We start from the raw sequence: 25546 nt of genomic DNA, 5'->3' as shown, positions 1-25546 counted from the left end.
CAGACCTTTCCATACTCCAAGCCTTCCCATGTCGAGGAAGACTCGGTGACAAGGAGGCTGCTCCTGCCATTGAGGAAGAGGTACAAGTTAGCGCTCATAAGGCATTTCATTGTTTTTGTTTTTTTTTATGGAGTCCGAGCTATTCATAGAATCCTTTCTCATGATTGCGTTATTGTGGCTGTTCTCAGATTCGTGAATCACTGGAGCAGCGCCATCTTACTGTTGTGGGTTGGTACCACAGTCACCCAAAGGCTCCACCGCAGCCAAGTTTACGCGACTGCAATTCCCAGCTGGACTACCAGATTACTATGAAGGGTGAAAGTGACTCTTCATACACACCATGTGTTGGTCTCATATGTTGTAAGTACACCTTGAATATTTGGTGATTGTGGTAGTCGTGGTATTGCAGCAGATAGGTTTAGCCTGCCATGCTCGGCCAGCTATAAGTCTGCCTTGAGGACCTTGTTTGTTCTTAATGGTCTGTTACCAAACATTAGACCTAATTGGAAGCCAATTAACAAGTCTAGAACTCCTCTCTTGATTACCTCCGGGTAGTTAGTAAACATTATAAATAAAAAGCTTGGGTATGGAAAAACATTTATTCTGCTGCAGGGTGCGTACAGGTCCTTGAAATTTTCGAAAACCTTTGAATTAGAAAATTTTCAAGGCCCTTGAAAATCCCTGAGTTTACTGAGCCGTGCACACTCATATTGACATTCCAGCCTCCTAAACACGGTGGATTGGTGTTTCAACCTGTCGAACTCGCCATGGGAAGAGCAGTAATTGGGTGCGGGCACACATAGTTCTGTTTTCCAGAACCGCACGCGAATCAGTCAGTTTTGTGGCGAGGGCAAAACAGTGAATGCGATAGCAATGTTGTTACACAAACAACAGCAAGCAACTTTGTACACGCCTTACTCCGCATAAGCACGAAGTACACATGGAAATAACATACACAAGATAAGCTCTAATGTGCAACTATCACTGCTCGACACTTTCAGCGTCCTGCTTAAGCACAAAGAAGGATGCTTGAAAAGAATGCGCAGGTATGCATAGGATGAGTGTGAAGTAATGACTGTCACAGTTGTTACTTGTGCACAACCGAACGCTCTTAAACTTTTTGTTCTTGAAAACTGATGTGCATGGAGCACGGCCTCTGAGATGTTGGGCCAGCATATTTCTCTCCGCTGTCCAAATTGCCGGGAGACTGCTTAATTTCACAGGTGGGCATGACTGACTCTTCTGCACCAAGCCTCTCATTACTGAGGCCTCATTGAGGCAACCTTTGCGGTTTCGGTGTGGCTTCGGGCTACTAATATTATTTCAGGCTACTGTATGATGGGCCACCGGTTTATGACTGGTCATTGTGCGCAGCAGTAATGTATGTGTTAGAAACCACAAAAAAACATAATGTGCATTCAACATGCTGTGTTCACAGTGGTGATATCGAAATGTTCTCGCAGTTTCACTGCTACATTTATTGAGCGCAATGCGCAGCACCGTACCTATGTAAGGTAACCGCTGAAACGCTCAGTTAAGGCTGCACAGGCATGCTTTCTTCCCCCTATGTCGCCGCTGCATCTGGGTCTGAAGCAGCGAGACAGACTTGCTAAGGCGAAATCTTTTCTCACATTGCTTTCCAGCCTCTGCAGCGCAATGCGTCATGCTTTCCAGATAACTTCCTATATTGTTCCAAACTGGAGGGGGGGGAGGGGGGGGACACGCATTTTAGAACGTGCTTCTTTCGCGTGCAGCTGGTGCAAGGACCCGTAAAATGGCGACCCCGCCCCTGGCACTCCTTGCACATGACGTCAAGTTCATGCCTCCTTTATATTTGTTTATCTTCGTGCAATTAAAATAACATTAAGCTGAATGTGTTGAATATGTTCGGTAAACTTTACAGAGCATACAATGGAGAAATAACCGCTGTTGTAAAAGTACACTTTGTTGAGAGCTTTTTTTTTTAACCGTTTAGGACTTCCAAAGTGATCCAGGCTACTCGTTATATCATTAAGATATACATTTATTTATCTTTATATAAGTTGAATAACGCTACACAGGATGTTCTAAACGTAATTGAGTAAATTTAAGCCTAGCTGAAAAAATCTCGATCGCTTTTGTGTGTTTTAATTGTCTGTTGTGATCTTGAGATGTTATTAAAACTAGATGTTTTTGTTATAATTGAGATATCCATTTATTTATTGTAAGTGCAATAAAATGAGTCATTTTTGACAATTTTATACAGGAAAATCGCACCTTTGCATGCCACTTTGAGTTCTTGAAAAACTTTGACACGTCCTTGAAGGTCCTTAAATATCTTTGAATTTCCACTTTGTAAATTGGTACGAACCTTGTGCTGGCTGTGAAGCAATGTCTATCTTTTCATGTTGAACTGTACACACAACGTGGAAAAAAAGGGGGGCTCTACGTCGCCAATCTTGCCACATAGAGCGTGAAGTGGGAAGCATATTATCCACTCTTGAATAACCAGGCTTGGCTGCAATCAAAGCTTGATTTTTTATGCGATGCAGCAGGATAGCCTTATCATGTAGGAGCTGCTAAGTGTCTGAGCAAGACCATAGCAAGCATGGTTGAGATGTGCTGGCATTTTATGTAGTGCTTGTTCAACCTTGCAATAATGACGATAGTTATAGCGCGAGAACAAAACGACGACACAGAGACAAGAAGGACACGAAAGACACGAGCGCTAACTTCCAACTGAGTTTATTGCGCAGAGCACGAAAATATATAGAGGAGACAGTGACCATGTGATAAAAACCATATGGCACAAAGAGCAGAACATGAGTAAGAAAAACAAAAACAAACAACACAAAAACAAAGGCACTGAAAAACAGTAAATAAAAAAACCTAGAAGAAAACAAAACAGAAAGGTAAAGATACAATAACTAGTTATTGTATCTTTACCAAGGCTGAAAGCTAACTCTTTTGGACCCGACATTGTGACATTCTACAAAATGCTGGTGTAAGAGAATAAGTACAGCCGCTCCAGGGAGAAATGTTCTTATCGCACAATCTCTTCCCGCTGAAAGCCCTGCGTTGATGCTTGCCAAAACGCGCGTGCCAGCTTATCGCAACCAGGCCTTCGAATCAAAGTTCACTGCTACTGCTCGAGCAATGGTCCCCCCTTTTCCTCCGCGTATGTTTTCATGCTTGTTCAAGACGGGCAGCGTGTTTCATCTCTGCTTGAGCATTCGACGGCAGGTCTAACACACGGTGGGATGCTATCGCGTGCGCCCTCATTTAATCTGCTTGAGCAGCGCTCACGACTCCAGCTTGGGCAATTTTTCGCGCGGGTAGAATGTAGGGTGCGTGGGGAATGTTACCAACTTGTAGTTTACGCAGAACATAGCTGCGACGACGAAAACCCGTGAAGTGTACATATAGTTCCTATCGTAATAAAAAAAAAAACCTAATTGCCTAGCAATGGCGCGGCGAGCCCACCTAAATTTCTTCGTGGTATGACCTGCGAATAACGCGTTTGATGCTCTAACCACTAAGCTATCACGGCGGTTATCCCCCCAGCCACTTTATTGGGTTTATATGTGAATTTAAATGGGGAGTGTCAGTCAGCGCCATCTGTAGCCTGTGTGGCGTCACGTAGCACGTGAACTTATTACGAGCGGGCAGCTGACCAATAGTCTCTCATATACAACCTAACGGCACCAAGTCTGCCAGTACAAGACCCTCGTTAATGAATAAAGGAAAGCAGTGTATATCTAAGGGCTCGTTTTTCCGTGTTTTGACACAATATTAATGAGATCTAATATTCCTGTCACACGGCCACCACCAAACTCCGTTGAACACCGTCAACGTAAATCTCCCCTAGGGGGTTCAACGGAGAAGGAGTTGTGGCAGTGTCACACGGCAATGACGAGGTTGTAACAGTTGCCGCGAAGGGGTTCAGCTAGCGCTGTTTGATTTTCCGAAAAGTATTCTAATTTCATCTCTATTGATCTTTTTGAGAATCCTTTTTATGCGGTTTTTTACAAAAAGCACTATTAAGTAAGTATGCGACTAACAAACCATTAAAAGTAATTTCAAATAAAAACACATTTGCTAAATGTAGCGATGCTGCTAGTGACGCTGGCCACATTGTGCTTTTAGTTGTTTTGTTGCCTGTGTACAAGCCCGGTACGAAATTTCTTATGCTTCCTTGCCTCGTGAGCGCACATTTTGTGTTCTTCAGCCATGAGTGACACTGCGGACGACGTGAGGAAGTGGTAGGATATTGCGCTAGTAATGACGTTAATCGGCTGGCGCCGGCCGGCCCGACTCGCGAGGCACGGTGTGTAGGGCATCTGTGTTGAGAGTAAGTGAACTCTGGCGGGCATAAATATATGTAAACAAACACCCATTGTGAATGAGTACTACAACGAAAGAACGTTTAATATTGCCAAAATGTATTATTCTTTCACTGTGGCCACTTAGTGCTCGAAATTTTTTTCTGACCTCTAGACTGCTGGAGACGAGAGTACCTCGTTTCGCTGCGAAGGGAGATCGTTGAACGTCCTTTGCGAAATGTTCCATTTACCCTCGTTTGCGTAAGGGTGGCCGTGTGACACGGACCGCATCTTCGTTGTCGTAAGGACGAGGGAGTTAAACGGTTTTCGCGGGTGCCCGTGTGACAGGGGTATAACAGACAATAATGGCAAGGAGTGTATCGTGGAAATTATTAGAACCAATGTAATGTAAATAAAAAGAAAGAAAAGTGGGTGATAAATAACTGTATATATATATATATATATATATATATATATATATATATATATATATATATATATATATATATATATATATAGACAGTAATGCCAAGGAATATATAGGGGAAGGTATTAGACTAATTGTAATGTAAATTGTGAAGAAAGAAAAGTGGGTGAAAAGATAACTTGCCATCAGCAGGAACCGAACCTGCGACTTCCGAATAATGCGTTCTATGCTCTACCACTGAGCTACCACGGGGGCTATCCCCCAGGCACTCTATTGGGTTTATATGAGAATTTAAACGTGGGAGCGTCAGTCAGCGTTATCTGTAGCCATGGAGGCGAGTGTGGCTCACTCTTTATGAGCTTGTTTGGCGTCACGTAGCATGTGAACTTTATAATCGGTCTAACAGTTACAATTGGTCTAACAACTCCCCATATACATTCCTTGGCATTATTGTCTGTTAGATCTCATTATTATTGTGTCAAAACACAAAAATACGAGCCCTTAAGTATACACTTCTTCTCTTATTCATTAACGAGGGTCTTGTACTGGCAGACTTGGTGCCGTTATGTTGTATACGAGAGACTATTGGTCAGCTTCCAGCTTGTAATAAGTTCATGTGCTACGTGACGCCAAACAGGCTCGTAAAGAGTGTGCCACACTCGTCTCCATGGCTACAGGTGGCACTGACTGACACTCCCATGTTTAAATTCACATATATACCCAATAATGTAGCTAGGGAGATAGCCGTTGTGGTAGCTCAGTGGTAGAGCATCGAATGCGTTATTCGAAGGTCGCAGGTTTGGTTCCTGCTCACCATAAGTTATCTTTTCACCCACTTTTCTTTCTTCACAATTTACATTACAATCGGTCTAATAACTTCCCCTACACATTCCTTGGCATTATTGTCTGTTAGATCTCATTAATATTGTGTCAAAACACGAAAAAACGAGCCCTTAAGTATACACTTTTTTCCCTTACACACACATACACATACATACATACATACATGCACACACACACACACACACACACACACACACACACACACATATATATATATATATATATATATATATATATATATATAATCATTTTGGGGTAAGTCTGGTCATTTGATTAGCATTGAATGCTTAGTAAAAACCACTGAAGTTTTTTTGTGTTTATAAGAAAGGACAGAGAAACCAGAATTGTAAGTAAGAGTTATGTGTGACCTAAGAAATCTGCTTCGGCACTAAATTATGATGCTCCAAAACATGCCTTTTGGTGCTCCAGAGCTGCTCCAAAACCTTATTATTCCCACTCCCAAAGCTGCTCCAAAAGACTAAAGCCCGCTTTCGCCCCTGAGAGTTTTTTAGGGGCTAGGCCTGTCGTCCATCCGTCCATCTTATGTGGTGTGATCAAGGTCATAGTGAAGCGATCAACACAGGCCATTAATAAGGCTACTAATGCTCGAAACTGGGCTAAAATGAGTTAATCATCATCATCATCAGCCTGGCTACGCCCATTGCAGGTCGAAGGCCTTTCCCATGAACCGCCAATCTTGTGCTTTCTGCTGAGTTGACGCTGGTTGACAACCTGGGTTGACGCTATCCCACCGCTGGCACCAGTTGTTGCGACTCTGGGTCCTGCAGGGCTCAGTTTGGTAGCGGGCCCCCGTCCTAGGACACATCGTCGAACAAGTCAGATGAGGCACTTGTAATAACGACAACAATTTACTTACATGGTTAGTAACTGAGGATTCGAAAAGGAGGTGATCAAGTGATCACGAGAAGTCAAGAACTGTACATGAGAACTGTTGAACTGTAGAACTTAAAATATACAAAAGTCTTCCGCTTATATAGCGCCGTGTTGCCAACCCTGGGCGCATCTGCCGCGGCTTCAGCCAATACGGCGCTCCATGGCCTAGGTGCTCCACCCATGAAGGAGGGGAAAAACGCCACACAATGCGTGTGGAGAGGGCACAATCTACACGATGTCCAAATATGGTCACAAATGCACTGCACCAGCGTTTCGCACACGTCACCAAGATTTCACGCACGTCTGATGATCTTAGATGACCTTGGTTTTCAAGACTCTTCTGGCAGTTGGGTGAAGTTCGAAAAACCGGCTCCCGGTACACGTGTCAAACTTGCCTGATTGTTCGGGTAGGACAACGTAGTGGCCTGTCAGCATATCGTCAAAACATGCCACTCCATTCAGCCGATCCTATGGAGAAAGGGTGAAAGAGGAGTGGTTGACTAATCCCTCGTCGTCGAGGCGGGCTCCCGCAGCAGATAGTGCTTCTTTCTTTCCTTCAACCCCACGTTCCATTCCTCGTTGTTGGCTAGAAGCTGCGGCTTAGCTGCGAATTTCCAGGGCTCCGCTTCTCCTCGTAAGGTGCAGCCACAACCAGTTTTGGTTTTAGCTTTCAGCGCAAACTGCAAATACCACGCTGCTTCCGATCTTTCCAGATCCTCGGTGACCTCGAAAATGGCCCAGCTGCTTCCTTGTTTGCCTTTGAAAGCCTTGCATAGAGTCGAGCTCACAATGGCCTTTCTTGGTTTGTGCATTTTCTTTGCGCGAACCGGTCCTGGACCCCTGTTCACGTTTTACTGACAGGAAATCAACCCGTCTTGACTGCACATTTTTGCTTGGAATGCGTCTAAATATTTTCGTCCCGTTCACAAAGGCCGAAAGACTTCAAAGACACACGTTACACCTGCGAACTTTTCAATCTCATTGGCCCACCTAATTTTGTCTCCCCTTCGTGCATTTTTGCCTTTTGTGGTAATCCAGTCCCTAATAACCAGCGGTTACCCTGCCTACGTGCTACGTGCCCATCCCATGACTATTTCTTCTTCTTGATTTCAACTGTTATATGTTTAACCCTGGTTTGTTCCCTGACCCACTCTGCTCTCTTCTTGTCTCTTGAGGTTACACCTATGATTTTTTTCTCCATCGCTCACTTCGTCGTCCTAAATTTAAACTGAATCCTCTTGTAAGGCTCCAGGTTTCTGCTCCATAGGTAAGTACCGGCAAGGTGCAGCTGTTATATACCTTCCTTTTCAGGGTTAGTGGCAGATTACCATTCATGATTTGAGAATGCTTGCCGAATGTGATCCAGTCCATCCTTATCCTTCTAGTTATTTGACTCTCGCGGTTTGGTTCCGCAATCACTACCTGTCCTAAGTAGACATATTCCTTTACAACTTCCAGCATCTCTCTACCTATGGCAAAGTGCTGTTTTCTGCCGAGACTCATTACGGCGTATATGCCGAGACTCATTACGGCGAGACTCATTACGGCGTAGCGCAAAAAAAGACGAGGACAAAAAATGGTAACACCACAAGCACTTACTCACAATTGAAAGCTTTATTGCTTGAACCGAAAATATATATAACATGTAAACTTGAAGCTCGACTAAATCCCGTGCGTGCGCATCGTGGGCAAAGCAATAGGCAAGAAACTAAAATAAGAATACACCTCCTGCACCCCCTCCCAACCGTTCTACCTCCTTTCCTTGAGTAGTATCACCTTTTTTTTCCCAATAAGGCCAAAGATGGATTGCTAACACACATAGAAGCTTTCACGTTAATAATGAGTAAAGTGAAGCAAAACAGAGAGGCGAACAAGTTGGTACTCATCCATTGCAGCACAAATGCAGCGCAAAAAAAGACAAGAAAGGTTCATTTACACCGTAATGAATCAGTACCAATTTGCTCGCTTCTCCGTTTTGCTGCAGAGACTGTTGCACATTACTTTGGCTTTGTGCATATTAATTTTCAGACCAACTCTTCTGCTTTCTGTGTCCACTTTAGTAATCATGAGCGGTAATTCATCTACTGAGTTACTCATCAAAACAATGTCACTAGCGAATCACAGATTACTAAGATACTCTCCATTGACTCTCATCCCTAACCCTTCCCAATCTAGGGACCTCATAACATACTGCAAACACACAGTGAATAGAATTGGAGAGATCATGCCTTTCTGCCTTTCACTTTTTTTTATTAGGATTCTGTCACTTTTTTTATGGAGACCTATGGTGTCTGTTCCACTGTAGATTTCTTCCAGTGTGTTTATATGGGGTTTGACAATGCTTTAATTTCGTAGCGCTGCATTACTGCTGATGTCTCGACAAAGTCAAACGCCTTTTTCTAATCTATGAAAGCTATGTATTGGGGTTGGTTGTGTTCGGCACATTTCTCTTTTACCTGATTAATAGTATAAATACGGTCTATTGTGGAGTAGTCCATACCAAATCCTTCTTGGTCCTTTGGTGTATTGAACTCTAATGTTGCCGTAATTCTCTTAGCTATTATTTTTGTGCAAAATAGTTTATAGAGAACAGACAATCGATATGTGGGGTTTAACGTCCCAAAACCACCATATGATTATGGGAGATGCATAGAGAACAGACAGTAAGCTGATTGGCATGTAATTTTTAAAGTCCTTGATATCTCCTTTCTTATGGATTAAGATGATGTTGGCATTCTTCCAAGATTCTGGTACCCTTCCCATCCAGAGACACTCATCAAGGTGGTTAGTTTTTCTAACACAATTTCTGTGCCATCTTTCAGCAGGTTCGTTGTTACCTTATCCTCACCAGCTGCTTCGCCTCTTTGCATTCCTTCTAGAGCTTTTTTTACTTCCCGGATCGTTACGGGTAGCATGTCGGATGTGGAAAGCCACTTCCAACAAATCTTGTAGCTCTTTGGTAGAATGCCTGCTTGCCACACAGTTGGCCTATTTTCGATCCTCATTCGGATTCTAAAACTTTTTATTTATTTATTTATTTGTTTGTTTGTATCTTTCTTGATTTTTCGGTCACAGACAAGATGATGATTTTTTGCTCACAACTAATGACGCCTACATTGACACCAGAACTTATGCGTAGTAAGCTTTTTAACCTAAAAAATTGAAAAAGGACAAGGAAGTAATAGCAAGAAGAAAGGGAGCAGTGCAACACATGCATGCAGTGCAAACAAAATTTGGAGGCATGAAAATCGACAAGTACTATATATTTTTTTTTTAGGGAGTACTGACAAGATATTTTCAACTTTAATTATTTTGCACAAAATGAAGGTGTAGCACATTAGAACTTTGTTTAAGTGTCAAAGTGCCCTCAAATTAATATAGCAATTTTCTACAGCCAGTGTTGGTTTCAATTAGGGTTGGTACTATAATACTTTATCATGATGTGATGACCAGGATCTAATCCCATGAAAACAGCACATTGTGGCATTTCGCCGCTTTTTTTTTTTTTTTTTTTGGCTCATTTAGTCAGCTGCTGCACTGCTACATTGGCCCTCACAATATAGAGCACCATAAGAGGTGATCAAGCAAGCCTCTTCTCCACTTTAAAGAGGCCCTGCAGGGCACCTTGAGATCTCTTTCACCAAGGGTGTTCATGTTCAATGTTTCTGTATAGTACAAGGGGTGTGCAAATAATAATAATAGTAATAATAATGAAGCTGTGTTTATTCCAGCTCCTTATGTGAAAGATGAGTCCTGTGTGGATGCAAAGTACCTTGCCTATTGGGTGATGCCTCCGCCAGAGGTAAGTCCAAAGTCCATGCACTGTGAAGTGTTGAAGGCACTCTGAAGGCACCTATATAATGATGCTCATAAACCACGTTTGTCATTATAGAGTGTAAATAAGGCTCTTGCCTTTCATTTTTATACATACTGTTTGCTAATATACCTTGATGGCATGTACTTTCTCTCGTGTTCTAGGCCTTGTTAGGCAGCATTTGAAAAACTATGCTATTTTGTCTACACAACTGTTTTTAATGTATTGATGATAGCGCTACAGTTTGGAGAAGTTCACTTACAGGGGTGTAGCATTGATACGGTGGTGTTGAGGATATCTCTCTAAGTCCCAAAGTGTATTACAGCTGTTCTGTATAGACAATAATTTCATATACTGCTCTTCATTATATCGATGCATTGAGATTTAGTGGTACAAAACTTTTTTTCTTTAATGCAGTTATAGACCCCTTTTAATAAAGACCCTGATGTAACAGACGACTGGATGTAAGAGACACCAGTGTGCTTACATTAAAATAAGAGTTATTTAGAAAATGCACGCGTGGTAACCTGCTGACAAGGGATACCTCATATGAAAGACAAGTGCTCCCCAGTGCGTGTCTCTTACAATAGGGCTCAACTGTTTTACTGCTGTTCTGTATTCGCCATTCAAATGAACATGAGAGGGCGCTGCGGAGTTGCAGCATGGTGGATTCATGGATGTCACTGCGTCCGCTGTTGCTAACACAAATATTGAGTTTTCTGCAGTGTGATTGCAGTTCATGCTGCTTTGTAGAAGGGGAGCACGTTGTTGACGCGGAGCATCTTATTTTAGTCGGCACCAGTGGTCCTGCAAGCGCGAGCAGCGTTCTTGAAGTGGTCGCGTTGTGCGTGTAATGCACATGGCGCACCGCGTCTCTGCGAAATTCGTTTACATACTTCGGGCGCCGCAGCGACATGTAGTCACTGAATACAATGGTCATTTAATAGGTTCGAGTTAACAAGTTAACACTAGTGCCTCACCTTGAAAGAAGAAATCTGCTTGGCCATTCGTTTTTTCTTCACGGGCGGCACCATCCTACCGTGCTCCTACTGTATATGAGTGGTGCTTGGACTGTTTGGACCTCAGTTCGCAGCTTTCCTATATTGCCGCTAGGTGCCGCATGAATTGCTGGAATCGTGAATAGACAATAATTCCATATACTGCTCTTTATTTTATCAATACATCTAGTTTTAATGGTACAAGATTTGTTTTTGCTTTAATACAGTTAGACCCTTTTTATTAAAGACTGATGTATCAGACCATTGGATGTAAGAGAGACCAGTGTGCTTACATTAAAATAAGAGTTCTTTAGGAAATGCATGCGTGGTAATCTGTTTATAAAAGATAACTCATATAAAAGACGAGAAGTGCTCCCCAGTGCGTGTCTCTTACAATAGGGCTCAACTGTTTAGACTTGCCCTTGACGCATAGTACAGTGAAATCTCAATACAGCGAATCTCAAGGAACCTCAAAAAGTCATTCGTTATTTCGAAAAGTCGTTGTAGTGAAACTATTAAACATTTGTGCAATAATTGTAAATGCAACCACGTGAGTCACCTACTTGTGCCATGTATACATTCGCGACCACGTTATACCTTAATAAATGAAAGGAAAAAAACACTAAATATTATGCAAACAGTGCACGCTTATTTGAGGAAGAGCACGATCTATCCTGATGTGGGGGGGCAGCTCGACTGCTGAAAGACGAACTCTTTAGCGTGCGCATCCCTCTGATGCTCAGCGAAGAATCGGTGTACAATACCGATTCTTCACGTCGGCTCACGTGCGCTGTTATAATGTCGACTTCGCTCTCATCGCCGTTTCCTTACGGCGACTAATGGTATGGATCTTATTGGTCTTCAGCTCAGCTCACATACATGTTTCGAAGCACTATAAGTAGTGTTCGAGCGTTAGTGAAGCATACACGGGTAATCATTGGTGACTTAATCCTATCGGTCACTTGCATCACATTTTTCATTGTTGTAGCATTCCTTTTGTACTACTTCTGGAGTTCATCCTGAATATTCAATTACCAACCTCAAGGCTAGAAAACAGCCGTCTAACAAGCACGCAGGTAAAGCTGCTCAACGAAAACAAAAGCAACAGGTGAAGCGTGATGGCTAACACAAAAAAGTCACAGCTTTGCCGCAAAAATGAAGCAATGAATGCTATAGCAACGAATTAGAATGTCACGCGACAAATGGCAAGCAGATCGAAAAGTGCCCTGCATTACTCACGCACAAATAATGCACGAAACATACTCACAAGTACAGATGAACGCTAATAACTGTCTCAGTTGTTACTTCGCTGTGTCTAAAAAGTGCACCCTTTTCGCAAACGGAGACTGTGCAGCAAGTGCAGTGACCTGTGTGCACCTGGTAACTACAACAGAATTGTTCTGGTGAAAGCCCAAGGTGTACGATTGTCCCCACCGCAAGTTAAGCGCAAGTTCGCGTAAGCATCTACCTTCCCAACCAATGTTAGAGCTATCCCTGCCTGAAGCCTCCCAAGTGTAAGGAGAAGGGAGAGGTATCAGACACACAGTGGGATAAGAGTGCGTGTATCGTGCCAGAGGAATTTTCGACGGGCTTGCTGTCAATTGAGGAGTTCAGGTGCAAGGAAATAGAACACCAGTGCATAGTACTGGTTCTTCCTTTGTTTACACTACCTTTCTCGGGCCTCATTGTATCGTTCATTTCACTTCCCCATTTGTCAGTTTTCCTTCTTGGTTTATGTTTTTCCTATGGTTTATGTTGTCTTGGTTTAAATTGTGTGTACACCTCACCAAAATATTTTGTTGTTTTATCTCTTTTTATTCGTCTATTAAGCAGTGCATAAAAAGAAAGTTTAAAAGACTCATGCCGACGTTTGTTTATGTAGCACTTTAAAAAGTCAATTGCGAAAACTCTTGAACGCCACCTAATACAAGAAAAACCCAGCTAGACCAAATATTTCTAATGTAAAGAAGTTTATTGTTAAATGGCACTCGGCTACAATGTGCAATAGCGACAGGCTATGCGGAGCCTGGACCCGCCAGCACAAGCAATGTTCACAAAGTAGCGGAGAAGGACAACACACTAGATGGCGCTAGAGAGGATGACTGCGCAAATGTGGACGCAGGCTAGCCAGACGTGCACAGAGAACACCCAAAGACAAAGAGACACCACTTTACATATCCACAGAAACTGGACTACACTACTTGAACACACATATATTATACGCATTGAAGGGCTTATGCCGGGGGCTAAGGTTAAGGTTTGTTCACTCACAACGCGCTGTCTTGGTGGGTCAATCGGTCTGGTCAACCCGGGGAACTCTAGACGTCAAGATGCGGGGCACATCATGCTTCCCCGAGTCAGTACTGGGGTGTTGCCTGAACTAGCGTATGAGTGCCAGGGACTCGTACCAGGAGCCATGATGCAATAGTGTCATGAAGGGCACCACGAACAGTGCTGAGGCAGGAACAGCAGCCAGCCACCAGGAACTTCTCTCCAGACCGAATCCGGAAACAGGTCCAAAATTTCCAAAATTTCTTGGCCTTGTTCTAACCAGTGCAGAATGCTGCTTAAAGGCCAACTCCTGTGATTTTTCGAGGTCAATAGATATCTATGAAATTCGCTGGTATGTTTATTTGCACGTTTCAATCATTCGTCCCCAATTACAGGCAGAAAAGATATGCAGATTTTTTTACAAATGAATTTTATAGACTGCCCCAACTCTCCCAAGTGGCTTCCAACAATTATTGGCAACATTCTACGTGTGTACCAACACTTACGCCAAAGCGACGGAAGTGACGGAATTGAGGCGTCATTACATCGTCTGCTGTTCTGATCACGTGTGTTGCTTAGCCAACGTTTCGTTGGTTCGTGGCGTTAATTTCAGTTCGTTGTTGACTTGCTTGCCATGGGTGGCAAGGGGTGTTGCATTGTGGTTGCACACGATTCCCCGTATAATTACCTGAACATTCAGGGAACACTCGGAGGTGTTGATTACCCTTCGTCTCGATATTAATATATTGTTTTAGCTAGCAGTGCTGGCTCACTTCACGGAAACTGTGTTAATACCGTAGTGGCAGGAGAGGCATGAACATTACGGTAGTGTACTAAGTGAGCACATTACCGCGTGGAAACGCTTTTTATAATATATACGAGGGGCTCTGTGACCGGGCCTAGAGCGTCATGCGAAAGAGGGCACGCACTTGGCCTAAATTATTTTTTCTCGGCCCTGCCAGCGCAATTTTAAACTCGGATATTGCCAGACATATGCACTCTTTTTATAGCAATATTAAGAAGCTTCAGTCAGTCCGCAAAGTTTTCAGCGATAGCATTTTACCAATTATTGCCCCACATAATTGAGCGGCCTAGACAGGTGGTGCCATCTGACAGTGGAATGCAGAACCAGCAATTGCCATTCCTTTTCGGCTATTTTACTTGGCCTCCACAAGCGTCCGAATGGCAGCTGTCATTTTTCGAAAGCTCCAGATTGTGCACATAACACAGTCAGTAACAAACAGGGTGCGGCTGTTGCGGTGGGGTCGCCTTTCCCTTGAGCGCGTCTGCTCTTCTCTTGCTTTGCCCTGCTTCGTCTGCTTTCCCCTGAGCATCCGGAAACTGCCGCTTTCGGTGGCAGTTTTCATACTCTGCGCTGGCGAGACTGGCATGCCTTGCACGGCTTCCGGTTTGCATCGTTTTTACCAACGCTGGCGTCACACAAAGATAGTACTGTGGTTGGGTTTTGATTGGTGTCGCACTTCTTTTCTTAATTTAAATTATTTCTAACTTTGCTATTTTGGTATTTCTGCTATCAGGCTGTGACAGGAGCGTCTGGGGAACATAAGAGCACTACTTCGACATAGTCGAAAAATCGCTGGAATTGGCTTTTAAGGGGACAGACTCTTCTTAAACATTTTTCATTTATTTCTTCCCTGATCTATCAAACTACACAGACTTCTGCAGTTTTTTCTGGTGATTTCAATTATGTAATTACTTTCTGTCACTCATCTTGTTGCTAAGATAATTTAAGTTCACCCCCTATTGTTTGAGGCCACCATAAAAATAAAAGTGCTTAATCAAAAGTGATGTTTAAGATTTGACAACATAGACTAATGACCAGAGATTGAAAGTAAGCAATAGTTTTAGGTTTTTTGCCTTTTTTGGTTATTTTACATCAAAATGAACTATCCATTTTCAAAAGCAGTTAGAAGTGTGTTGCAATTTTAATGAGTCAGTAAAAAAACTTGCACTCTACATTCTGCTCCCATACTTGCATGCTATACACGTACAGGTTTCCATCGCAAAAAGAACTATTGTTGTAACTGCCCTAGCTGCAGAAATATTGAAGCCTCACAATTTAACAGCCGTAAATTTACTTTTTTTCAGAAAAATGGAAAAAACTGATAATACGCAATTTCTTTAAAAAACAGCAATCACGGTGTGCATATTTTGCATTGCTCAATAAGGTGCTCATAAATTGGTAGCAGAGCTCTGAACACAGTTGCTGGCAAATTATAAAGAAGCCTCAAAGTAGGGTCCCCATTTTGTGCAGGTTCAACATTTTTGTAATACCAAGAATCTGGGCAGTCAGACTGACATTACAAGGAAGTTACCACTTTCTGGTGTGTGAATATTTATAGAGATAGAAAAATACTTGCAGAAACCAGATATGTGAACTTTAAAAAAATGAATTTATTTTTTTGGCACTTTTTGGTTCCAAAGACCAGTTCGCCCCCTTAAACCACCTTTGCCGTCGTACTCTGGTGGTCTGCAGAAAAGTGTTTGAAGATTTAGAAGGGGCTGTTATCATTAGTCATGGGACATGGCACAGTTTTTTCAATTACTCATGCCTGTATACACAGCATAATTGTGAGTACTAGCAGGATCGCTGACCCCCAAAAGGGCGTCTGCGTGAGCGGGCGTTTTGTGTGTGGTGACGCCACGAACCAAACGCCATCATGCACCAAAAAGGGATCCTGGCGGTTGAGCCGACGCTGGGTGACTAGATTTTTAAGACACTCAAGCAGAGGCAACACCCCCCTTTGGCCGCGGCTTCACGTAGACTGCACCCTTGGGCTGAGCCACTCAAAGGAAATCTGGAGCCGCCTTTTCCCGTCTCTCTCTCCTCTTATTTTCGTTTTTCTACCTCATTTTTAATCTTTCCTGTCCTCTCCTCTCTTTAAATTACCTGCATTTTTCCTGGCAGCAAGGGTTAACCTTGTGTGGCTACCCTACCTAGGGTAAACCATATTTGGTTATCGCGACCATGGCTTTCGCATTTGTGCACGTCTCGGGGCATCCCCTATTTGAGCTCGGTGGTGTAGAGCTGGCATGGCTGCTGAACAAACCACTTACTTCATGGGTACTTCGAACGCATTCTCACTTCATCGCCCCACAAATGGGAGGGTGCACCGAGTAGGATAGTTTTTGTGGAGCAGTAAAAACAGTTTTTCTAAGTACCACGTATTTCACTCGGAATCAACGGATAAGAAAAAACGTACATGTTGCCATCTATTGGTGTCTAGATGCCTCACGGAAACTATCCCCAGCGGATACAAGGTCACGAAAATGGCACGTGGGGATCTATAGTTGAAGTAATCAATCTCGGTTACACAATACAGAAGCTCGAACACTGTCAAAGGTTTTGTTTCCGACGTTGCCCTCTTGGATCTAACCGAAGAACTCTTGGAAGGGTGGCAGAAGGGAAATGTCATAAACGTTCAATGTATAAAAATCGGGGGCAATGGCCAAGAACTTGCTACAAGACTTATTATACTGACATTTGCCTCGAGTGCACTTCAAGAAAGAATTGCAACAGGATGGATATCTTCTGTTAAGTGTCAGGGCATACATCACGAACCATCTGTGGTGTTGCAAGTGAAGCGATTTGGCCATGATTCCGAGAGTTGCCGTGAACAATCACCTGTGCAAACTGCACCACTACTGGACACTCCACAGATGATTGTAAGACGGACGCTGAGGCCCACTGCGCGAACTGCAATGGTGCTCATACCCGCACATGTACAATGTGGAAAAAGGAAATCTTTACTATCAAAGTAACACAAAACATAACTTTCCGAGAAACCTGACAACAGGTCTCAGGATTTTTTACAAACAATTTTTTGCCGATGTAGTGCAACGGGAGGTAGCACTATAACAGCCTCGGGCGGCTGCCACTCCTCCTCCCCCTCCCTCAAGGTCGCCTCATTGAACAGTTCCTTTTCTTTTTTGGTGCCTGTGTGTTAAATAGGAAAGAGCCAACGCATTATAACCTCGCCTACAAAACTTGCTCGTCCATAGATCTCAGTATCGTATCTCCTTCACTTGTACCATTACTCCAATGGAAAATTATAAATAATTCTTATGGAAGTGACCATTTTCCAGTAGTTTTGAGTACACCAACATTATATGATTGACCCTCACATGTTGCCAAATGGCTCATAAACAAAGCCAACTGGGAACAGTTTCATAACATTGCTCAAAATTTAAGTTGGACTGACATATGTGGGTTAAGCATAGCTGAAGCTGTACAGTACTTTACAGTTTTTTTGACTGATGCTGCAACCAAGTGCATCCCGCAAACATCTGGGCTGCCCGACAAGTGACGTAACCTATGGTGGAACACTGAGTGTCGTCATGCACGAAAAGAGCAAAAGAAAGCATGGAGGTTCATTCATGACTGACTGTCGGCCAAGAACCTTGAAAGATTTAATAAAAATAAGTCGTAAGGCAGGAGAACGCGCCGGCAAGCCAGATGGGAAAGCTGGCAGAAGTTTTTATCAGGCATAAATTTCTATACACAGGAGGCTAAAGTCTGGAACATGGTTAGTAGGGTAGCAGGAAGACAGGTACACTCACTTCCTCTCAGAAATACACAAGGTGACAGCTTGGAAGATCAGCCGAAGTTCCTCGGCGCACACTACGAACAGGTGTCTTGCTCATCACATTATACTGAAGCTTTCGAAAGATATAACACAATAGAAAATCAGAAACTAAAACAGAAGCGTACAAAATACGAGGCATACAACCAATCTTTACACTTAGCTGAGCTAGAAACATCACTTAACTCCTAAAGTAATTCTGCCCCAGGTTTCGACTGTCGTGTCTGAAATGTTGAAAAGCCTGCCACTCTAAAGGCAAAAACTTCAATTTCCCTGTGAAGTGCTCTCTGACTTTCTGGCACTATCCTTACTTCCTGGAAAGAGGCTATGGTTTTTCCTAGTATTTTGAAACAGGGCAAGGAGCCTGCCTCAGTTTCGAGTTATAGGCCCATTGTATCTACAAGCTGCCTGTGTAAACTTTTTGAAGAGATGGTAAACTGCCAAACTTGTACATTTCCTTGAAACTAACAATTTGCTCGACCAGTGTGGGTTTTGAGAGGGTATATCCACCACCGACCATCTGGTCACATGTCCGGGATTTCGGACATACACATGTCCGGAATTCTTTGAAGATGCCTCAAAGACCCACACTTCAGTGTCCTACGCAGCGGTCGGTCCATCCTTTACAGATGCTGGCACTATGCATCCTAACACCAGCATCTTCACAGCAGAAGTTTACGCGATACTTGCTGCCGTAAAACATATAAAACAACTAAATCTGGGAAGTGCAGTGAAATACACAGACTCCTTGAGCATGGTAAAAGCCCTGAAAAGTCTGAAAAGGCACAAAAATTCCATCCTAGTCTCGCTCTATTCATTCCTGTGCATGGTCTACACATTCAAGAAACATGTCGTTGGGTACTAGATGCCAGGGAACCGCAAGGTACAGTGTAGACTACTTATAACATAACTGCTTATAGTACAGAACCGGTTACAATGTGGTATTTTTTTACTCCCGTTCACCCGCCCGTAGAAACCCATGTATATGCTTAACGCTTATTGTGTAGACCCCCAAAATGAGAGACCGGTTATAATGCTTTTGCCAGAAAATACTTGTGACAATCGCAGTAGCAAGTGCGCATCTGAAAGGAGGCACACTGGGTGTGCCACTGGGGAGCGAGCAACGAGATCGTTATGGTAGAGGAGGGCGTATTCTGTGTATTAGCTTGGCTTCGGCAGCACGCGGCTTTACATGGCATGTGCGATCCCATTCTTATCAACTGCCCTTATCAACTGCCCTGTGGGAAGAAGCGTTTTCGTTATCGTGCTTGCTACAGATATTGTGTCTGCTGCCTCTTTGTAAATTTACAACCTTTTAGGGCTTTATGATGCGAGCTTTCACCTTTGCTGCCAGTGCAGCGTCTTACGTAAGCTTGGCAGGTTTTCGTTGTTGTTGATGTCCCGGTCGCGAGCGCGAACTTCGTATCATGCATGCTCTTTTTGGTTCAATGCTTGAGTGCGGTTTTCTCAGCGTTGGATTTTCATGTCTTAGACAAATGACAAACTTGCCACAATGACATGCTGAACGGCAGGCTAGGCTTAATCGGCTTTGGTTGTGTTTCAGTACTGGTTGTAAGCAATCTAAGATGTAGTTTAGTACGGAATCAACGAAGCTCATTGTGGTAGCTGCACTTGATGGGAAAAGATTCGTGTCAATAATGAAAACACGGGAGGCACGTGCAGCGCTCGAATGATGGTTTGCGATTCGATTGCGATTCGATTGCGACGTCTTGAAATCGGGTGTGCGCCCGTGAAATCAAACGATTGACGTCTTTCAGAGCGTGAAATTCTGGACGCGATTCAACATTTTGTGCAATGTGCATAATGGGGGCAGTCTGGGGAGCAGTCGACGAATTTCCTCAATAATACTTTCTCTTGTTAAACCACCCCCCTTTCGTGTTCATTTCATTGGCAACAACCGTGTTTTTGGGACGTTAATTTTTTACAGCGAAAGCTGTTATGAGATCAAAACACGGGTCATGCGTGGCACTGTGTTGTCCTCCACCGCCGCTGCTGTCCGTAACCAGTATTGAAAGAAAAAAAAACACCAATGACACAATCGGAATTGAACCAGGGTTTGCTGCGTGCCAGCCCAATATTCTACCAATGAGTTACGCCAGTGCTTGGAACTCGTTTCTAAACTGGCCTTAATATTAATTGGCGTTAATATGAGTAATAAAGCGCTTTAGAACATCAATGGAACAGCCAGGCATCACACAATGTGAATTGCGTAACAAGTGGGGCGTCCAGTGCTCCAACCCATTAGAAAACTTGTTCTTGATCAACTGTGGCATATACCCACTTCTGGCATAATTCATCATCAGCCACTGCATAAAACATACCTGCCAAGTCTCCTGGATAGGCCGGGAGACTCCCGGATTTCGACAGTTTCTTCCGTTTGTACGGTCGTTATGAAAATCTCCCGGAAATCGACATTTGTGTGCGTGATATGGCCGCATTTACAAGAAAAGCAGCTCAATCTGCTCCAGGCTTTTTGAACCTACCCCGTTTTATTATGAGTTTAAGAGGCGTTTATCTAAACGTACAGTAGAATCTCTGTGGTATGAAACCGCGGCAGATAAGAATTCAGGAAATTCCCCAGCCACATTCCACTATGTCCATTGGGCCTAAATTCGAATGTTCCGAACACATTTCCTAATCGTGGCGGGCAACACCAACTTTAGTACTGAAACCGCCGAATGAAGGCTGAGAAAAGCGTACTCGAAGCTCCGGAAGTACGCGTGCAAGAGTGGAAGCTTGGGCTAGTTGGTGCGTAGTCATATTTGCAAGATGTTTCAGCGCGCGAACAAAGGAAAAAGGACAGGGTAGACAGAAAGAGCGCGGGCTTCCAACTAACTTTATTTCACAGAGTGGCAAGACTATATACTGCTAAAAAAAGATAACATAGCATGAAGGTAAAATGCAAGCCTAATCTACACATCAGTAACAAAACACGTGTGACGGGTCCTCTATTGCCTCAAATCCCAGCCGGGTAATCACGTTCAGCCTGTGATGAAGTAATCGATGATGTTTTTACACATTTATCTCCTAGCCAGTGTATTTTTTCGGCTTCGATAATTTCTCTGGTAAGCTGGTCCCTGTGCCTTGCCAATATTGAGCACTGATCAAAGAGAGGGGTGCACCCACAATCTCGGCAATGAATGCCAAGATGCCCTTGTACCACATTGTGCACATTGTTTCGGTGTTCTCGTAGGCGGTCATTTATGCACCTACCGGTTCGCCCGACATAGATGCACCCACACGTCGGTGGAATCAAGTATACGACTCCCACTGTGCATGGGACGTAGTGTGTCTTGTGCGTGACAGAGATTGAAATAGAATTTGCACAAGGTGCATTGACCCGTTTGCAAAGCCTCTGCAATTTTTTCGGTGCAGAAAAAAACCACAAGAACGTTGGTGTCTCGAGCAATCTTTTTTAGCCTGTGTGAGATGTCGTGCACGTAAGGCAGTACGACAGGCCGGCTCTTTTTGACACTGTTTCGCTTATCCGGTGGCGAAGGCAAAAAACCAGCCTAGACTGTCCATGTAATTGCCATCGCAATAAAACGGGGCCAGAAAAGTTTTGGCCTTCCTGTAAAAACATCTAGTAGTGAGCAAAGCTTTGACCCGCGCTTTTGCGGCAGCCAGCTGCGTCGTCCCGTCCAATCACGTGTGCCCCTAGAAGACATAAGCGAGTTCTTTTGACGGAAATAGATTCTGCGAATTGTGTTGATCCTTTGAGACTCTCACCTTAGTGGGAAACCCTATCCTCGTGTGTTTGGCCACTCCAAGCCACTATAAGGACGCAAGGCTGATATTAGCGCTTGCGATTGAGACCCCCACCCCCTCTTGTCTTTTGCAATGTTTTTGTTTGTTTGTTTGTTTGTTGGGCCTTGTTTGTTTTTTTGTGCCAAAAAAATAGGGGCAAATAATTCAGCACAGACTCTCCCTGTTGTGGAAATCTCCCTGATTCAGAATCCTCAAACTTGGCAAGCATGATAAAAAAATTGTACGAAATTCCTAACAAGTGCGTAGTGGACACCACGCATCTCCAAAGAATGAAGAAGGAAAGTATAGTGAATGCTGTTCTGCTACACAAAAATTATGACAGGGTTCGTACAGGTCCTTGAAATCCTTGAAAACCCTTGAAAGTCCAGGAATTTTTTGCCATTTTTTAAAATTCTTGAATTTCTTGGCAGTACAGTCTCATATCGACATCACGACCTCCTAAATGTGGTACATCGGTGTGTGAACCTGTCAAACTTTCCAATTCTAAAGCAGTAATGCGGCATGCGAGCCTGTTATCCCATTTTGCAAAGGTGCATCTGAAAAAAAATGTTTGTCTCTGGTGAGGGTGAAGCGGTGAATGTGATAGCAAGAAATTAGAATGTCACACGAAAAAGGGCAAGCAACCCCATACATGGCACACGCTGCTAATGAACGACTGTCATAGCTCGACACTGGAAGCGTGCTGCTTAAACAAACCAAAAACGATGCTAGAAAAGAACACACGTGTCCACAGGATGAGTGTAAATTAACCACTGTCTCAGTTGTTACTTCTTAGTTGTTGAGCCATGTGCTGTGAGTGTCAACTGTGCACAAGCTGACATTCTTGATAAAATAGTGCCATCGAATTTTAAGGCTTAGCAAGCACCGTATGTGTCTAAGAATATATTTTAAGTCACTTCTCAAACGTACCTAAGTGTTCATTCTCCTAATCGAGACCTTTCGCGAGTGCGTTCAACACTGACTTAGCTCTACAAGAAGGGCAACAAAAGTTTTAGTGATGTCACACCAGATCTGTAGTCTGCTGAGTGTCCTCCAGGCTTCCGCCACGTACATACCGGCAAAGCATCACGGCTGCTGCAAGTAGCGGCGAGTTCGTTTTGCAGGTGCTTGTGTGGCACATGTGTGCGAGAGCTGACAATACTCAGCATGACGCTTGCAAAGCTTTGTGATCACGTGACTAAGTCTGCTACACTGCTAACCTGCACAACTTGGTCCCCACAAACATGAATTGAAAATTGTCCATATCAAAAAGGCAACAAATTATATAGCAAGAATAAGTGAATCTTGGTGCTTGTATCGTGCTTCTTGGAGCTATAATTAAAGCTAGCAGCAAAGAGCGTGCAAGCCACAAATACTGTGGCACGACCCCTTTATGGCCCGACAACACATGTGCGTAGAAGCCCATCAGCACGTAACTTTCCGACATGACATCGTGCCCTCTCCCTATGGAGAGGGTGCGATAAGTTATAAAGGCTATGCTCTTTTTTTATAAATGTGATATAGATATATTGTAAGTGCAATAAAAATGGTCATTTTTGAAAATTTTAGAGTGAGAAACGTCAATTTCACATGCCGCTTTGAGTCCTTGAAAAACTTACAATAGGTCTTGGAGTATCCTTGAATTTTTTTAAAAACCTGTATGAACTCTGCATGATTATTCGTGGTGTAGTGCGTACCCAGCAGTGTGCTTGTATCAGTTACCCAAAGAGTGTTTAGAAAAGGCTTTGAAATGCTGCTCTTCTGTGACTATGCTGTGCGTTCTGGCAAGCCTGGCGTTTGTTTGTTTGTTTGTTTTAACATTCAGAAATTTAAAAAAAAGGTTGTAGGCCCCATGCATTGGATGCTTCAATTCTCGGACACGCAAGGCTGCTTGCTCGAGTTTTGCGCAGTTGCGGCTCTTGATAAAGGCTGTTTAGGTTATAGTGCGTATATTCGCAACTTATGTTATAAGCGGTCTATACTGTACAAAGAAACTTGTTGAGGGACCAGCTAGCTGCATCCGCCAACAAACCGCTCCAAATAGATCAATAGCTGTCCCTGCACTTGATTTCCTACCTTTTCTTAGACAAAGACTTAGAGCTTATTGGCAGAGCACATGGGATAGACAAACGCAAAATTAACTCGTTATTAATCCGCAACTTGGATCATTGGCCGCCAGTATCGATATCACGCCACATAGAAGTTTCACTAACAAGGCTAAAAGATAGGACACACATACACGACACATTCATACCTTTTGTCCGGCTGTGATCCACCTGTTGCAAATAAAGGAGAAAGAAGGGGAGGTGGGCACAAGCACGAGCCTGGGCACTGGCTCGCTCAGTTGATCCCTTGACCTTCAACGTAGCCAGACGATCGGGTCCAGGTCCCCTTCTTCGTTTCTCACACTTCGTTCTGGTGCCGAAACCCAGGAACGAACCAAAGACAACAGAATTAAACAGACAAGTACAGGTGCAACCACCTTTCCGATGCACAAAGATTGTCGGAAGAAGTAGGCAAAAAAAAATTCACAGCATATCCACGGAGTGAATGGCGATGAGTGGGGCGAAGCGTCCGTCAGTCCGTCCATGCTTCCGTCTAACCGTTTGTCTGTCCATCCGTGAGTCTGTCTGTCCGTGTGTCCATCTGTCCGTACACCCGCGCGTCCATTCACAGTGGCTACGTACTACTACATACATACAAAGGATAGACAGACCCACACACTAAGGAGCTTCGCCACTAAAATAAGCTCAACAAAAGTTAGAAGCGTGTTTTTTTTTTATTATTATTATTATTATTATAGAAGTGGGTTGGGAGTGGGTAAGTCGCCATTCCACTGCGCTTTCCAATGCTGAAATGCAATTTACTTCGTGCTCTCTTTGATATTTTTACATCTGTATGGGACATTGTGATGGTTCCCGTTTTTTGGTACATATTACAGTGGATCTACATTCAATAAATTCAAATGTAAGATGATGCACCTGTGCGTGCCTGTTCCTTTTTGTTTCCTTGTTTGTTGCACTAATGATGGTGGTTTCCTTGTGTAAACACCAACTGACCCAACAGTTGTCTATATTAACATTTAGTAAAGACGCTTCCACGAAAGTTTCGTCGTCTCTTTCTCGCCTATATATATATATATATATATAGAGAGAGAGAGAGAGAGAGAGAGGCATAGTCTTGGAAAATTAGTATATATACAGCAGTCAAGCTTAAATTACCCTGTGATATCAGGTCTGCATTCTGTCAGAATTAGCGTGCTCGGTAGCCACCTCGTTTCCAGTTGTTTCACCGTCGATTATTCTTTCGGCAGTCCACAATATTTATTTTCACAAATATCTAAATATTCGCGAGTACGTGCGTCTCAAAAGCGAAAAATTGCCTTTGACGGCGCTCAGGTGAATGGAGATGTATGTGCGAGCAATAAAATTGGTGCAGGATCAAGGAAAGGACATGAAGCTGTCTTGTCTCAATTACCATCAAAAAAACAGAGCGGAAGCTCTATTTTTGTGTGGGAGGTGTGGTGAAGCACAAACAGTGCTTAACATTTTAATACAGTGCAAAAAACTGGACACGCTAAGAAGGCAATGCTTTTCACTACCCTACTGAAAACAGATACCACTTCA

General features: G+C 43.4%; 1 protein-coding gene across 4 annotated transcripts in view; it reads left to right on the top strand.

Annotated features, from left to right (window-relative positions):
• The window catches only part of LOC119176096 (MPN domain-containing protein), a 98296-nt gene that overhangs the window by 47066 nt on the left and 25684 nt on the right, over positions 1 to 25546 (top strand). For all 4 annotated transcript variants that reach the window (XM_075876911.1, XM_075876910.1, XM_075876912.1 and 1 more), the window contains 3 exons: positions 4 to 80; positions 189 to 360; positions 10197 to 10267. In XM_075876911.1, coding sequence (XP_075733026.1) covers positions 4 to 80; positions 189 to 360; positions 10197 to 10267 — 320 coding nt within the window. The remainder of the gene's footprint in view (positions 1 to 3; positions 81 to 188; positions 361 to 10196; positions 10268 to 25546) is intronic.

Source organism: Rhipicephalus microplus, chromosome X (genome assembly GCF_043290135.1).
Source record: "Rhipicephalus microplus isolate Deutch F79 chromosome X, USDA_Rmic, whole genome shotgun sequence".
NCBI classification, from domain to species: Eukaryota; Metazoa; Arthropoda; class Arachnida; order Ixodida; family Ixodidae; genus Rhipicephalus; species Rhipicephalus microplus.
Note: the sequence above shows the minus strand (reverse complement) of the source record. Positions and strands in the feature narration are given on the sequence as shown.